Source organism: Lygodium microphyllum, chromosome 15 (assembly GCF_053477565.2).
Source record: "Lygodium microphyllum isolate KBCC chromosome 15, Lygodium_microphyllum_v1.1.10, whole genome shotgun sequence".
NCBI lineage: Eukaryota > Viridiplantae > Streptophyta > Polypodiopsida > Schizaeales > Lygodiaceae > Lygodium > Lygodium microphyllum.
In genome coordinates, this window is record NC_141149.1 from 31,567,864 (window position 1) to 31,585,854 (window position 17,991).

Below are 17,991 nucleotides of genomic sequence, written 5' to 3' on the forward strand. Positions count from 1 at the left end.
AAGGTTGGATTAGTAATTGGAATGTGACCAAGTTCTAAGCACACATGCATACATAAGGCCATGTGAATGATTCAACATGGGGTCCTTGTGACATGGATGATGCATTACTCTATGACGCGATCTAAGGGAAGGACTTAAGAGTGATTGGGGAAGGAAGGAAGAGTGGGAAATGATTGACATACTCAGCTACAATACAAAGCTATCCTTTAGAGATGGAATGAGAGCTACAGATCTGGGAAGTAGATTCATTCCCCTCATCACCACACCTAGGTTAATTAATTGCCCCCCCCCCCCCCCCCCCCCGCCCCCCCTTCTCTTTCCTTTTCTCTCGTGCGACAGTCGAGTTGCATCAACCGAAAGGCTCTTTCTTTCCTTCTATCCCTTTCATTGTGCTTCTGCCTCCTGACCTTCGGAAACAGAAGATTGCTTTGCTTCTTCTCATCATCATCATCACTACCGCCTGCAGCCACCCCTGCATTAACTTTTGCGCTCTCTCTCTCTCTCTCTCTCTCTCTACCTTCATTACTGCCCCCTCCTCTCTCTTTCTCTCTCTCTCTCTCTCTCTCGCTCTCTTTCTCTCAACTCCGGCTGTTCCTTTCAAACATAGCTGGGTTAGAGCACAGCCCCACTCTTTGATCTCTCCTGTAGTTGATTGATGTGTATGTGTGCGGGAGCATGAATGCGCTTCAATGGCTGGCTGGGGCTCTTATGTCCCTCATATGCGATTATATGCGACATAGATACCTCTCCTGGTCTCGAATGTCTTTATAGAAGAAGCTATCACCGCAGCAGCAGCTTGCCCAGTGTAAGCTTGCGCGAAATTAAGGCCAGCTATAGGAGCGCCGATCTTTAGGAAGGGGGAGACGATCATCATCGTCATCCACCGTCATCATCATCACCATGTTGGGTGGTGCGTGTGATGATCAGATCTCTGTCTTCAGCAGAAGCATGGCGCTGATGGTGCAAGCGCCGCCCCCTGCTTCTGCCGCTGCAGTTGCCGCTGCTGCAGCTGCCAAGGAGGCAAAGAGCAGCAGTTCCATGCATCAGCAGCAACAGCAAGATTCGGGCAAATATGTGCGTTACACCGCAGAGCAAGTGCAAGCCCTGGAGAGGCTTTACAATGAATGCCCCAAGCCGAGTTCTCTTCGCCGCCAGCAGCTCATTAGGGAATGTCCTATCTTGCAGAACATTGAACCTAAGCAGATCAAAGTCTGGTTTCAAAATCGAAGGTAAAACTTACCTTGGATGTGCTCTTGATACAGCAGCCATGGCTGTTTAAACCTATGTATCTAGCATAATGCAGCTATATATAGCTGTATACGTATTTCTTGTAGCTTTTGCAGCCATAGGTACATACATATACATTGTACACTCTCTGGTTTCCAATCTGTATGTACTCTATCTAGCCTTCAATCTCTCTCTCTCTCTCTCGTCTTTTAGCCCTCCATGAGCTCTTGCTGCCATATGCGCCTCTTTTGCTAATGAGCGAGCTCTCGTTCTTCTGCTCTCAGGTGTCGTGAGAAGCAGCGTAAAGAGTCCACACGGCTGCAGACTGTGAATGCGAAGCTTACAGCCATGAACAAGCTTCTGATGGAGGAGAATGATCGCTTACAGAAACAAGTCGCGCACCTGCTTTACGAGAATAACTATCTTCGTCAACAGTTGCATCATGTAGGTCTCAATAGTACAGTCTCGGTTTCGCCATCTAGGCTCTCTCTCTAGACTCTCTCTATTCGCCTCTGAAGTAAATTTCACCAATCAACCTTATGTAGTCTACTATTCAAAGGCTTTTACTTTTGCGGCCATACTCGTTCCTGTGCCGAGTCTTCGCTCTATGTGGATCTCCTTTTGTCTAAGGTCTCTGAAGTACGCTGTGGATTCTTGCTTTGAAAATGTGGTACACAGGGTGGCATCACAACGGACACGAGCTGCGATTCTGTTGTCACCAGCGGTTTGCAGCATCTTGCTACGTCTAACAATCAATCTCCGCAGGATGCAACCTACTCAGGGTCCGTTGCGATCACTCCGCAGGATTGCTAAATTACTCTCCGTCAAAACACACGCTTGCAATCTCTGTTTATTTCTTATCCTTCTCTTATTTAACACTTGAGGCCGCTGCAGAATCCTTTCACTTGCCGAGGAGGCGGTGACGGAGTTTCATGGGAAGGCCACTGGAACTGCTGTCGATTGGATTCAAATGCCTGGGATGAAGGTAAATTAATTATGGCTAATTTTTAGTCTTGCTCTCTTACCAATGTGCCATTTCGCACGTGCATCCACTGATTGACGACCTGTGTCTGGTTACTATAGCCTGGTCCGGACTCAGTTATGGTGCACATCTCTCACGGATGTGCGGGTGTGGCTGCACGAGCTTGTGGCCTTGTTGGATTAGAACCAGCCAAGGTATGCGTAAACGAGTGTTCTATTCTCCAATTGGAGACTGCCAGATTTTTTCATTCCAATCGTGTTTTTCTGGATGTAGGTCGTAGAAATCTTCAAAGATCGACCATCTTGGCACAGGGATTGCCGCCGCTCCACCCCTATGTTTGCCACAAACACTACTAATGGCGGCACGATCGAGGTTCTTTACACGCAGGTGATAAACGTGTGCGGTCTCAGTAAATTTCTGCAGTTTTCTCGCAGTATTGTTGTGAAATAACAGTGGCTTGCTCTCATTAATCCTCGGCAGACGTATGCACCGACTACTCTAGCTCCTGCAAGGGATTTCTGCACCCTCAGGTTGACTTCCCCCGTGGATGATGGGGGATATTTGGTGAGTGGTTCATTAAGCTAGCGCTCAAGCTTTTTCTGGTTCCAGAACGTGTATCTAATTTGATCGCTGTGAGCAGGTGTGTGAAAGGTCGATTAACGGAACGCATGGAGCTCCCATGGCACCTCAAATGCAGTCGTTTGTGAGAGGCGAGATGCACTCCAGCGGTTGCCTGATCAAGCCTTGCGAGGGAGGCGGATCTGTTGTCATTATCGTAGATCACTTGGATTTGGAGGTAAATCCATCGAGCTTATGAATCGCAATTCTCCAGGCGGCGGGACCTTACAGTATTATTATTATACTCATAATCATAATCATTATATTATTCTTTTAATAATTCTGGGCCTAAGAAATCTGTTTTCGTGGAATCGTGCAGCCATGGACGGTTCCCGAGGTTCTGCGGCCTCTTTACGAATCGTCTGCTGTTCTCGCTCACAAAACCACAATCGCGGTAATTATGAAGGCATGCATTAACCATGGGCAAGGGCATGATATGATGGACACATTGATGCGAGATGATGATGCAGCTCCTTTCTGGGTGCAGGCTTTTAGGCATCTGACACATGTAGCACTGGAGGCAGTGGCGGAAGCGCCGGGAGCTGGGCAGCAGCCGGCGGCGGTGCGCTCCCTCAGCCACAGGCTTGCCAAGTGCGCCATTCACTCTCAAACTCAAACAACATCATGAGCTCCTGTAAGGGAGCTACCATGGTCTGCTTGTACTGCAACAACCAGCCAGTTTTGGGCCGATAGCTCCATTGCAAGAGCTCATGAAGTTGAACATTACTTATTCTACATATATAGGAGTGACAGAGTTTACCCTCCGAGTAAACGACCCTTTCTTTTTCTGTGTTTTAACGCCTGGATTGATTTGCATTATATCTTGCCTGCTACTAAAACGTGTGACTTTATGTTTTGGAAATTGCGCCTCATTAGGGGCTTCAACGATGCCGTCAATGGATTTGCGGATGATGGCTGGACGAGCATCGTCAGCGATGGTAGCATGGACCAGGACGTCACTATCGTAGTGAGATCTGCTCCATCTTGCCCTTCCAGTAGGGACCAGCTTAACGCAGTGCGGTGCTCCTCTCCTATAGCGAACAACAACGTGCTGTGTGCCAAAGCGTCAATGCTGCTTCAGGTAGCTGCAGAGATTTCGTCCTTGTCCGTGACTCTCTACATACCCCGCATGCAGTGGCCGTCATATATGCATCATGTGACCGGAATCACCGAATCACATCAGACAACTTTTAAAACTCCTTGTGTATGTAATACCTGCACAGGAAATAGGCAGTTATACTGCATGACCCAATGCCTAAACACTTTCTGTATACGTGTATGTGATTTAACCAGAACTATGATCCGAGTCGCATCATTTGAATGATCGCTGTATTCATGACTTATATCGCAGAATGTCCCTCCTGCATTGCTGGTTCGCTTCCTTCGCGAGCACCGATCCGAATGGGCAGATAGCAACTGTGAGGAAGCCATGCGGCTGGGAAACCCTAGCTTCTCTGGCTTCCATGGCACAGCTTCATGCAATGCCCAAGTGCTGCAGCCGCAGATTCACGCTCTTGAAAGAGATGAGGTAAAGCCAGGGTCAGACTAGACCATGCATGGCATAGTATAATCTGCGACATTCGTTTGGTGATGACTGAACCGTCTTAATCATGTACTTTGCCGATCTCAGTTTCTCGAGTTGATCAAGATGGAAAGCAGCGCAGAAGAGCCTAGCCGCCTGCTAGGTGGGACGCGGGACTTGTTTCTTCTGCAGGTATGCCTTTTCCATGAAGAACGAGTAGTGGTTGGAGTATCAATAAACAACAATCGCCTTCAACCTAACGTTGTTGGATGTTGGGAGTGACCAGCTTTGCAGTGGGACGGAGGAGAACGGTGGCGCGGGAGCAAGCGCTCAGATGGTGTTCGCCCCGATCGACGCGTCAATGTCCGATGACATCACGCTAGTGCCGTCCGGGTTTAGGGTCATTCCACTGGACAGCAGCTCTTTGGTGAGGATCGGGAACATGCAGTGGTGTAATCCATCTAGAGGAATAATAAGCTGCAATCATGCCCCCAGCACGTGTTTGTGTGATTCAGTGTAAATAAATGGTGGATATTTGAGGTTGATGACTCCCATCCAGTGTGACATGACTGATTGTGATGGTGACGATGATCACTCGGTGTGACGTGACTGATTGATATTTTGATGATGATGATGCAGGAAGCTGGCAACAATAATTCCTCTACAAGAACACTCGATTTGGCTTCCACGCTGGAAATCGGACCGGGCTCCACCACCTCCGCCTCATCTGCAGTCGGCAACAGCAATTTGATGGCTACTCGATCGAGCAGCAGCAGCGCCGACGGCCATCCTCATCATCATCAGCACTTGCGATCGGTCCTGACGATCGCGTTCCAGTTCAGCTACGACGCGAGGGCCGGGACTCAAATGCAGGAGATCGTAGCGTCCATGGCGCGCCAGTACGTGCGCAATGTGGTGTCTACCGTGCAGAGAGTTGCCCTGGCTCTCGCCCCTCCCCCTCTCCCCCCTCCTCCTCCCCCTCCTCGTATCCCTAGCAATATGAATAATAACAACAACCATTCCTCGTCTAATTCTTCTCATCAGCAGCTCCTGGCTCCCCCTCACAAACACAGCACCGCCGGCCATGTGATCCCCGAGGGTCTGCTCCTTGCCCGCTGGATATGCCGGAGCTACAAGTAAGCCTAACCCCACCCTCCAAAATTTATTCTCTCGCTTTGGCGTGCTTAGTTTGCCTGTCATGGATCTTACAGCACATGATTTACCTGTCTTGTATCTCTTTATCTTCCATGACTGATCACATATATGGCGCCGTGCATCAGGCTCAATTTAGGCCTAGATCTTGCCGCAGTAGATAGTGATTCTAGCGAAGAATACCTCAAGGCCCTGTGGAAGCTTGAGGATGCTCTGGTGTGTTGCTCCTGCAAGGTATAAGGTTTGACCTGGTTTTTTCTGTCTCCCGCCCCTCCATGATTCGCATACACCCTTGCTTACAAGGACGTAACGTAAGGTGGTGCGATTGGTCTGATTGGTGCATATTTTATGCAGTCCCAACCGACGTTTACCTTCGCCAACCAAGCTGGCCTAGACATGCTAGAGACAACATCCATGGGGCTTCAAGAGCTCTCATGGGAGAAGGCCTTACTGGACGCCGATGGCAGTAGGAAAGGCTTAACGATAATGATGAGCCAAGTGATGCAACAGGTGCTGAATCTAGAAAAGGATTAATAAGTATTGTTTTCTCTAACATTGCTGTTTCAACTGATAAAAAGTACATGTACACTATCTATCTGGTTCTTTCCTCAAGTCTCTGAAACATTTATTGTCTGTTGCAGGGCTATGCCTGCCTGCCTGCAGGTGTGAGGCTGTCCAGCATGGGCCGCGCGGCCTCTTACGACCGCGCCATAGCCTGGAAGGTGCAAGTGGAAGAAGACGACAATAACATCCATGGCGTCGCCTTCTTATTCGTCAACTGGTCGTTTGTAGTTGCCGAACACCTCCACCATCCCTTGCTGCAGTAAGAATTTACATATATAGATAGAAGAGGCCTCAAAATCGCACTGAAGCAGGAAAAAGACGGAAGACAGACACACAGACGCACAGACAGAAGGAGACACAAAAAAACTATCTCTATCGTCCATCTCCCCTCTTCTTTTCCCTTCCTTTTGGGCTTCTGTCTTACTTACAAATTACAATGATGATCGGTTAGATTCATGAGATAGTGTTCTTCTGAATCTTCTCATGGGCACAGCTCAGACAGTTGTAGATAGAATAGTTAGCAGTAGCCCGTCCGCATGCCAGGAACTGAATATTTTATGTATATGCCCTGTAGTGTTACAACGCATACGAATATATTAACTACGCAACAGGTCGCTTTTTCCCAGCAAAAAGTCGTCGTCTTTCTCGGCTGGCTTTCTGAAATTCCTCTTTTCTCAGTGAAAGAAAGCTTTAAGCGGTACCCATACCCAACATGAGAGAGAGAGAGAGAGAGAGAGAGAGAGAGAGAGAGAGAGAGAATCGTGCAGCTGCATACGCGTGCAGGTGCTTGTTGCTTTGTGCTCCTCTCTTTTCGTTTCTCTGTGCAGGCTTTTTTACGCATTTTGTAGTTGTGAGCTTTGCCTTTCTCAAGACCCTTTTTCCTCTCCAAGTGATTTCAATATACGTGTAACATTTCCCATGTATGCATCCATGTTGTTGCACCATAGACTTTCAACCCTTTCTCAAACAAAGGTGTACTGCGTACGTAAAAAACGCGCGTAAAAGGAAATACATTACTAGGTGACGGCCCCCATGACAGGTGCCCCCCAGAGGAGTCACACTTATATATCTGTGCTTCTTGCAATTATTTGACTGGTCTGTCTTACTCTTCTCCTCCTTGGCTGTTACTCAAATTTTGCGAAGCATCTCACAAAATAACCATGATTTGTGGTCGCAGAAATTTCTGAGCCCGCTTACCCTATCCAAACTCCCGAATAGCAAACTAGCTTCTATGTGCCGCCTTGTAGCATATAGCTGCTTCTGGTCCTAAGAGCAGTACTTCACTTCAAACAGCCTACTAGATCAAACATTATAGCAATCTTAGTGCTCCAAATGTACAACGCAAGGACCGTGCCTCTGATAAGGCCCCGGCCCATACCTTGTTCTCATTCGTTCTGCCCGGGACGCCCTAGAATGCTTCCTTGAGAGTCAGGTCGCTGTGTAAACCAGCTCTGTCTAGGCACTTGATGACCTTGCCCCGAAGCGACTGTACTTCTACGCATGCCTAGAAAAAGTATGCCAAAATTTCTTCACGTTTGAGTACAATAAAAGCACAACAGAGATAACTCCTTTAATTTGACCAGCTTGTGATCATAATTTGCCATTGCAACATGTTAATCGTCATGAAGAGTGTTGATTTCCAAACCTCGTCCATTACTTCACCAAGTCAGTCAGCCACCTCTACCAGGGAGGGTGCTGTTTTTGAATTGTGCACAAGCGCTTTCAACCATAAACTCCATTTGCTCTTAAACATCCCTGCATCTCTTATTACCCTTCCTATTGAGATCTCAGAACTGGACAAGTTGAGGCTCGTCCGCATCATCTCAATCTCGTACGTAGCCTTGAAAGTCCAGATTTTCCACAACAAACACGAGCTTCCCTTCCTACTCTCTTCCTTCCATCTAAATTCTATGATCCGCTCTCTTCCTACCATCCAAATTTTGCAATAAGGTCTTCAAGCCTTAATGACAGATACTCAAGACATGGCTTGTTGTATCGAGAGCTCTAAACAAACTCCCTTGTACTCTTAAAAATTGACCTTTGTAGGCTGTCGAGAAGGGAGAACTAGAGGCCATGATTACAATCATAGGAGCCATGAAGGTTTGCACTCTGAAAATACGAGAGTTACTCGAAAGTGGGAAGTTTTTTTAAGTGTACACCAATGGTAGAGACTCAATGCCAAGGTTGTGACTAAAGCCTTCATGAAGGGTATCCAAGATGAATAGATCTATGGGGCCATGGCTAATAACTCGGTCCTAGATGTTATTGTAGCATCAACAACGTTTAGACAAGGCTACTACTTGAATAGATGATCTCCATTAGGGAGACAAGTAGAGACAAAAAGGAGGTAGGATCTAGTGATCCCCAACCTAGTAGTAGTATGATAGAGCTTAAATCTATGGGGCCATGGCTAATAACTCGGTCCTAGATGTTATTGTAGCATCAACAACGTTTAGGCAAGGCTACTACTTGAATAGATGATCTCCATTAGGGAGACAAGTGGAGACAAAAAGGAGGTAGGATCTAGTGATCCCCAACCTAGTAGTAGTATGATAGAGCTTAAATGCAATACAAGACATCTTAAGTAGCAACAATGACAGCTCTCAAAACTCATCGATGCAATCAAGCAATTGAGAGGTCATATAGAACATTGAGTATATCCATTGTGGTTGGAACCATTTTACCATTAGAGTACCCTAGGATCAATTACTATGTATGAATTATGACCATAGTAATCATGAGGTAGCTTTCTACAAAGCCCTAGTGACACTTTCTTATCCTACTTTAGATGTGAATGTTTAGATGTCAATAGTAGAATAGGGATCCCTTCTATTAGAGAAGATTAAAATTAACCCTACATTCCTCACTTGACCAAGCACTAGCAATGCTTAGAGATGAAATCAACCCTTTAAGGATATCCCAAGACTAGTAGGTTTGATTATTGCTCACTTTTCAAACAATGCTTCTATGCACTTCCTTAAAGAAACCCTAGAGAAGAAAGAATAGACAAGCCCTTATGTCATTTATGATGAAGAGGGAAATGTAGTCGTAATAGGTTCCTACACAATTCTAGTAATGATGTTAAGATGTGGTTGGTGGAATGGTATGATCCAAGCTTGCAAAATGGTTGAATGTTTAAATTGTAGACAACTATACACGTAATAATTAGGTTAGTGTAGATATCATGAATGTGGCATAATGCACATCTACCAAGATTTCAATAAGCAAAAAACAAACACAAGTAGGTAATAATTTCTTTGGTGTCATTAAGTCTCTTTGTTAAGGAAATGATCAATAATGAGGATACCATCAATGCTCAAGGCTAAAAAGTAGTCATCATACTTGGCCCCACTACAAATGGATTTTTAATTAAAAAGAATGGCCCAAAGAAACAAAAGAAGTATGTACATATTAATGATGCTTTAAAAAGCAATGGGCTTACAATGCACCCTAAGAACTGGCTACTTCTAGTGCAAAATACAATATTGCACTCAAAATTATAAATGCAACAACCGAAGTAGATGAACACCAAATCTAAAGCATTAGCTAGAAGTGATTGAAAAAGTTAAACATCAAGTTCAAGAAGTAGTAGCCAAACAAAATGAGCAATAAGTGGTGGAATGCAGAAGTGAACTAGGTTTGTCCAATACAACACCATTCAATACAAGGATATAGGAGAATAGTGATGATCACTTCCGATACAAATTAGTGGCATCGCTATTTGCGCGATGCAAATACTGATGGCACCTAGATGAAAAAAAGCGAGCCGAAATCCCACTGTGGCATTTTGCGCAAAAGAGCGAAAGAGGAGCAAAAGAGAGCGAATTGTATCGTACATTTGAGAGGGAGAGAAAGAGAGAGAGGGAGAAGGGGAGCTTCTCACAATTGCTGTCGCCATTTGTGAAGAAGAGGAGGAACTGCACGAAGGGCAAAGAGAAGTCGTTGAATCCATCCTCGAGCCTTTGCGGTGAGTGCATTGCTCCCTCTTGGTTTGTTTTTGTTTTTTCTCATTTTTAAAAATTTGTTTTTGCTAAAAATGCTGTGTATCGAGAGAGAAAGAGAGGAAATGAGAGAGGGAGAGGAAGAGAGAAAAAGAAAGAAGGAACAAGAGAGAGGGAATAAACATGAAACATAATAAAGAAAGAGAGAAAGAGAGAGAGGAAGGGAGAGAGGAGAACAAATGGATAAAAAACAAAGAGAGGGTAAGATCTTATTCTTTACTTTCTTATTTCCTTGTTTGTAGTAGTAGTGGTGGTGGTAGTAGTAGTAATAGTAGTTTTTTTTTTTTTTTTTTGTATAGAGAGAGAGAGATGCTTTGTTAAAGGTGCACCTTGGGGTGTATTTGATGCTTCGGGAAGGCGGTAGTAGTAGTAGTAGTAGTAGTAATAGTAGTAGTGGTGGTAGGAGAGAGAGAGAGAGAGAGAGAGAGAGAGAGAGAGAGAGAGAGTAATAGTAGTGTGTATATATATATATATATATATATATATATATATATATATATATATATATATATATATATATATATATATATATATATATATATATAGAGTTAAAGGTTGTACCTTAGGTGTGTTTGACACTTCGAAAAAACGCGAAAGGCTTGTGTATCCAAGCCAAGTAAAGTGAAAGAGAGATTAGGCTTGGAGGAATGGATGGTTTTATTGACATGCTTTGCACTATCTCCTCCTACGCTCTACATATCGAGTTGCACAACAATAAAAAAATGTGGCGAGGTCCGGTGCAATACCACGGGGACGGGAAACACTATGACGACATAGGGTAGCTACTCCCTCATTCCCATGCATAGCATATTAGACTTTATATATTGTAGGCCTCGTCCGTAGGTGGGTGAAGACTTTACATACATTAATTTTGTTGAGTTACAAGACATTATTACTCCTTCGGATACTTTACCAGGTATGCCAACTCCACATTCTTTGTTGACAATGAAATGTTTAGTACATGGAAAAGAAAAGATTATTTTGCATGATGATGGTAGTACACATGATTTTATTTCTGCAAAGTTAGTGAAAGAATTGAAATTACAAACTGTTCCTACGCATTATCGCATTAAAGCAGCATTCTTAGGCACAAGGTATAATGGAACACAAGAGGTGCATGATTTAGAAATTCAAATTGGTGAATATACTGAAAGAAGGAATTTTCTAGTTGTACCATGACAGTCCAGTAATATTATCTTAGGTATGCCTTAGCGTCATCAATATAATCCTGATATAGATTATTCCACGCATTCAATTAATATTCATTTTCAAGGAAAACACATTACATTGTATGGTATGCACGCATCTAATGCTTTTCCATTGCTGACTCATACTCAAGCTAAACGTGCATTACGTAAAAGTAGTAAATCTTATCTAATCTGGGTGAATGAACTGCAAGCTAAAGAAAAACATATGCACCCTAGGCATAAAGAATTCATTGCACAATTTAAAGATTGTTTTGCTGAAGATCTACCACCTGGATTACCTCCTTCACGTCCTGAAGACCACAAAATAGATTTAATTCCTGGTACACAACCACCTTGTAAAGCACCATATATGCATTACCAGATAGAGCAAAAAGAAATTTAAAATCAAATTGAGGAATTATTAAATAGAGGATTGATTAGACCTAGTAGTTCTCCATTTGGTGCACCTGTTTTGTTGGTAAAGAAGAAGAAGAATACTTATTGTATGTGCATTGATTATCGTGTCCTAAACAAGATTACTGTAAAGAATAGATATCCAATTTCTAGGGTCGATGATCTTATGGATAAACTACAAGGTTCTGCCATATTTAGTAAAATAGATCTTAAATCTGGTTATCATCAGGTGAGATTAGATAAATATGACATATTCAAGACTGCATTTAGAACACAATTTGGTCATTATGAATTTTTAGTGATGTCTTTTGGATTGACTAACGCACCTGCTACATTTAGTAAAATGATGAATCTCATATTTTTGAAATATCAACATTATGTTATAGTATTCTTTGATGATATCTTGGTATTCAGTAAAAATGAGAAAGAGCATTATGAATATCTGTTTTTTGGTTTTCAAGTTGTTGAAAGATAATCAATTGTATGCTAATCCGGAAAAGAGTGAGTTCTTTTAAACAGAAATTGAATATTTAGGTCATATTATGTCATCAGAAGGTATTAAATTTGACCCTAAGAAGATAGAAGCAATAGTAAACTGGCCTATACCTAAAAATGTGCATGAATTACGTTTTTTTCTAGGTCTTGCTAGTTTTTACAGGAAATTTGTGTGAAATTTTTCATTACTTGCTTTGCCTTTGACTAAACTTTTAAAGAAAGGTATTGTTTATCATTGGTCTGATACTCAACAGAAATCTTTTGATTTATTGAAACATGCATTAACCCATGCTCCTGTATTACAACTACCTGATTTCAATAGACCATTCTTTTTAGTAGTTACTGATGCTAGCGGATCTGGAATATGAGTCATACTTATGCAAGATAATCATTCTATAGCCTATTCTGATTGTAAACTGAAGCCCTTCGAACTTAAATATTCCACATATGATAAAGAATTGTTAGCTGTGGTATAAGCTTTAAGACAATGGAAACATTACTTAATGGGTTCTAAGTTTATGATTAAGACTGATCAGCAAAGTATTAGACATTTACTTAGTCAACCCCAAATATCTAACCGACATATCAAATGGGCAGCTTTTATTCAGAGTTTTCATCCCCTTATCCAATATCAACCATGTAAAGAAAATGTAGTGACCGATGCATTAAGTAGAAGACCGACTATTCATAATATCTCTATTATATCATTTGATTCTCTAACCCCTATGAAAGATACATATTATTAGGATATTACTTTTCATGCTAATTGGAATAAATTAGTTGGAAATAACTGGATTCCTATTGATTCACTGTCTTATAATGATGGATTCATGTTTTATGAAAAGAGATTATGTGTTACAGTTCCATTTAGATCTTTTGTTTTGAATGAGATTCATTGTCCTCCATATCAAGATCATAGAGGTATTATATCTACTTTACGTACATTGACTGAAGATTTTTATTGGCCACATATGGACACTGATGTATCTAACTTTGTTTCTAAACGTTTGGTTTGTCAAAGAGTTAAGAGACATCATGGTAAACAATATGGATTACTTATGCCTTTATCTATTCCATCAAGACCATGGGAACAGATTTCTATGGATTTTATTACTGGTTTACCTAATACTAAAGCTAACCATGACATGATTTGGACTATAGTAGATATGTTTAGTAAACAAGCCTATTTCATTCCATGTAAAAAAAACTTTAATAGTATCTTAGGTAGCACAATTGTTTTTGAAAACTATTTTCACTAATCATGGATTACCAAAAGTTATTATTTCTGACCGTGATTTCAGATTTTGTAATAACTTTTGCATTACTTTTTTTGCTAACCTAGGAACAAAGATTGATTTCTCATTTGCATTTCATCCTGAAACTAATGGACAAACAGAAGCCACTAACAGTACTATTTTAGATCTTTTACGTGCTTACACTATTTCTAAACCACAGACATGGGACACACATTTACATTTACTACAGTTTGCATATAACAATACACCACACAGATCTACAAAGAAAGCACCATTTAAAGTGATTTATGGTTATAGATTGTCTACACCTGTTGCATCTTTATCAAATAGAATTCAAAGTGCTGATGATATCGCTAATATGCACGCTACTATTTTTGATGAGGTTAAAGACATGATTGCCAAAGCCCAACAATCATATACGAAACAAGCCAATAAAAAAAGACAGGCCATGAATTTCAAAGTTGATGACTATGTTTGGTTGAGAATAGAAAAACGTAGATTATAAAGTGTAGATAAACACCCAGTTGTGAAATTAGCACTTAGATTCTATGGACCATTTAAGATCATTCACAAAATCAATGACAATGCATTCAAGTTAGAACTACCACCTCACTAGAAAATTCACAACACATTTCACATTAGTTTATTACGACCCTTTAGAGATTGAGACGCCTATTCTTTTTGGGCGTTTCATTAATTTAGTGTGTACATGGGTGATTCCATAGCGGGTGACTTATATAAAATACATATTAAATTAATAATGAGTTTAGAGTGCGCACTTGTGATAAATTAAGGTTAGGATTGATTTCTAACTAGTTGATTTATTTATGTAGCTGAAGCTTGCTAGGTATTCACTTTTGTCCGTTTAATTGTATTATTTTACTAACGATTGTGAATGCTTCAGTTGATGTATAGAAATAGCAGCAGTGGCGGAGGAAAGCATTGGAGGATAGCGTGTATTCGAGTTATCACTTATATTTTAATGGGCGCATACCTTAGGCATGGTGCCTATATTTTGTCGCGCCTATTTATTAAGACGTTGGATATTTATTTATTATTTTGTATGCGCATGGACGCATGGTTATGATATTTATATTTGGACATTGTATTGGGTATGCTTGACTCTTTGGACGTTCACCCATTAGCTTTATTTCTATTTTGTGCTAAAGCAAACTTAAAAGCCAAAAGCGTGCTATTTTGTAACTTGGGCTATTATTTGAGCTTGAAGATGATTAATACATAAAATACATGCTTTGTGGAGCACTCACACAAGGCATGGGGAGAGATTGCACCCAATTGGTCTCTTGTTCATGTCGTGCATGCTTTTTACCTTGAGTTTTGTGCAAAAAGTAGAGTTCTTTTGTTCTTGGGGACCTTTCAGTGTTCACTACGCGAGCATACATCATCTGATCTGCGCACCAAAGATACATGATGCAATAAGAAAGAAATGCAGAAAAAAAAACGTGGACCTTTGGGTTGATGGGTGCATTTATCCACCCGATCCAGTCACTCAAAGGCGACCACAGTTTGAAGGGCTTACATCATTTGTAAAGTTCGTTTGTGAAGGCAATGAATGATTGTATGGATACACATGTAGACTTGTCACATAAGGATTAGTAGGGGTTCATAAAGCCTTGACAAATATACATACAAGGTTACAAGGGAATATGTAGTCTTTGATGGAAAATGATAGATTATTGGTTGAGAAGGATAGGGAGAACCAGAGCCTACAACAAGCAATGTCTGTCATTGAAGATGCTATGCAGGCTACACACGTGCAAAATATGGAGTTACAGTCTAAAGTTATGGACTTGGAGGAAAATCCAAACATAAAGAGAAAGCTCACAAAAGCTTTGGGGATTGGGCCCACTTTAAAAACTAAAGAAGCATGTCAGCGTATCCGATTAGTTAAACCAATTCACCAATTAACCAAAGGAAGTGGACAATATCATAGACGTATATATGCTCAATCTGCTACAATGAGAAATATGTTTCCTCATGTAGAGAATGATACGATTGCCAAAGTCCTAAGCAATGATATGGTAAAAAATGCATTGGAAAATCGTAAATTCAGGGACATTGTAGATGGTGTCGCAAATGAACATCTTAGGGATGTGAGCAACGTGTTTACTGCTACAGATGCTCAGGGGTTATGTGATAAGGTGGGAATGAGTTCTGAGTCATATAGTATGCTCTATCAACAATTGGATACATGATTTAAGCAAGTCTTCAAAACTAAGAGAGTAATGCCTCTTCCAAAACCATTTCACGTGAAGAAGGTTCGAAAACAACTAAATGAGAAAGTTTTAGAACTAATTGGTGAGCCAACGCATCTGGGAAAATACACACATATTGAAGTATGGTTCCAAAGAAGTTACATTTGTATTGAATGTATCCAACAACTTTGTATTGGATATATGTAGGGTTTAGATTGCTATGGTCAAGTTCTACAATATGTCTATGGAAGAATGTAGAGGCAAGCTTAAGTTTGTCCTCAAACTTGATGAGAGTGAGATAATTAAGGGGTAAAAACTTGAACGTGTGAGTATAACACTTATGAATCGAGCATTAGATCCCAACATCGATGAAAACCATCCTTTACACTTCACTGTACAGTCAGAGAATGAAATATGGTGGCTTGCAGCATTTGAAGAACCAAAGGAGGGCCATGAAGTACTTAAAGTTTTTTTAACCTCACTAATATACCCAGTGTTATTCAACAGCAAAATAATGGAGCAATTTTACACATTGAGGGGTTTGGGGACTATCAAGTTGAATGGCATCTTACAGGTGATTTAAAAACATTGAAGTGTATGTTTGAGTTATCAAATGCAGTGAATGCAAAATTTCTGTGCATATACTGCATGCAAACTAGGAAGAAAGGAAAAGATGGAAAGAAAGAATGGCTTGCCAAGGCACAACAAGGTGCTCCAACACGTGATAAAAAAGTCATGAGAAATGGAATGCTAGTTCAAGTGGATCCAAATTGGTGCCCTATTTTGGACATACCACTAACAAGGGTTCACTTTTACACATTGCATTGCTTGGTTAGAATAATTGAGAAGCTAGTATATGAACATATATGCTTTGCATACAAGATGCACCCTGTGTCAAAAGCTGATGCTACATGCAAGAAGGTAGAACAAGTCCTCTCTGAAGTTGAATTGCACGGGGGCTAAGTAGAAATAAAAAAGGATGAGAAAAAATCGGGAAAGAGTGGAAATATCCCTTGTAAACCATGCTTTGGTGGATCCAAGGCTAGGAAGTTTATATCTGCACCTCGAGATGAGGAAGGCAATATACTTGTAAAAAAACTAGAGAAGTATGAAGCATGAAAAAAGTTGCACCTTGCTGTTCTAGATTGGACCAATGGGGGACGAACAAGGATTGCTAAGGCAGAAGTGTGGATACATCTAGATAGATTAGCAGCTCTCTTACAAAAGTTGAGGTTTAGGGATGGCGATTCTAATACATTTAAAGAGATAGTTGCTAAATTTCATATGTCCATAGTGGAGGCATGGACTACAAATGGTATAACACACTACATGGTTAGTATTGTCACCATTACAAAAAAGATCATCATTTGGAATTGTTTTGTGTTTCTAATATCTCTTCTTGTGCAACATATACTTGAAGCACATGGTCCATACTTTGCAGATTAAGGAAGTTTGGCAGTACAGTCAACTCAAGGCATGGAACAATCTCATTGACAAGCTTGCTGTGCTTTTCAAAAGGCAACTGATAATGGAGGTGGCATCGATGATTCCAATTCTATGAGGAAATTATTACAATGGTGGTATAAGAGACTAGCAATACGATACAATAAGAAGTTCAAAACCTCTCAAGCAGAATTTATAAGTAGAGCAATATATGAAGTGAGAAAAGCAAGATATGAAAACAACACAGCTAGACAACGCCATGCAGAGTGGTTGGCAACCTAAGAGAGAGATGGCAAGAAATGGAGACCTAGATAAAGATAATACTTTTGATGCATTTAGAGTCCACGAGAAAGCATAGGTACCCAAGATATGACACATCAATACTCCTATCTTTAACATGAGATGTATTAAAAATTTTGTTTAAAATTTTGAAGGTTTGTCACTATATTATTCAAGGTCGATTTCGGACTATGTTTTTTAATTTTAAAGTTCATTTGCACTACAATAAGTCGAAAATTTTTGTACTTAAGTCAAGTATCTCCTTTCATTTTTTCCCATTACTCTTCACTCTACTCTCCACCTTTCTATCCTTCATTATCACAACCATGGTACGTTCCAAGCTTCCTATCAAGAAGGCGCCTGCAAGAGCAAGAGCTGAACACTCTTCTGAATCTAGTGAGCGTACTGTGAGTGACAACGGTCTCTTGGTGGCCAACAACGGTGGCTCTACTGTAGCTAATAATGGTGATACTACTATGTCCAACAATGGTGGCCCTAGTGTGGCCAATAATGATGGTTCACCATTGTCCAGAAATGGTGGTCCATGTGCTCCAATTGCTCCACCTCCCACTACTGCCACATGCTCCAATTGCTCCACCTCCCACTACTGCTCTAGTTGGTAATACACGTCCTCC

The 17,991-nt window shown here is 41.2% G+C and overlaps 1 protein-coding gene across 1 annotated transcript; it reads left to right on the forward strand.

Annotated features, from left to right (window-relative positions):
- Positions 1-370: 370 nt before the first annotated feature.
- LOC148024393 (homeobox-leucine zipper protein ATHB-15-like) lies at positions 371-6,741 on the forward strand. The gene is made up of 18 exons (XM_087694043.1): positions 371-1,229; positions 1,512-1,671; positions 1,906-2,009; positions 2,122-2,212; positions 2,311-2,403; positions 2,483-2,596; positions 2,690-2,773; positions 2,850-3,005; positions 3,147-3,221; positions 3,315-3,418; positions 3,704-3,908; positions 4,179-4,355; positions 4,458-4,541; positions 4,636-4,776; positions 4,989-5,485; positions 5,630-5,735; positions 5,856-6,011; positions 6,143-6,741. The coding sequence occupies exons 1-18, from the start codon at positions 901-903 to the stop codon at positions 6,326-6,328; spliced, it is 2,862 nt and encodes a 953-aa protein (XP_087550169.1). The 5' UTR covers positions 371-900; the 3' UTR covers positions 6,329-6,741.
- The last annotated feature ends 11,250 nt before the right edge of the window (positions 6,742-17,991 follow it).

What these genes read in the sequence shown, in the direction of transcription:
- LOC148024393 (XM_087694043.1), top strand. Translation starts at nt 901, where the DNA reads ATGTTGGGTGGTGCGTGTGATGATCAGATCTCTGTCTTCAGCAGAAGC. An exon ending in TTCGTCAACAGTTGCATCAT is followed by an intron (nt 1,672 to 1,905) that starts GTAGGTCTCAAT and finishes TGTGGTACACAG; the next exon opens with GGTGGCATCACAACGGACAC. An exon ending in TGGATGATGGGGGATATTTG is followed by an intron (nt 2,774 to 2,849) that starts GTGAGTGGTTCA and finishes CGCTGTGAGCAG; the next exon opens with GTGTGTGAAAGGTCGATTAA.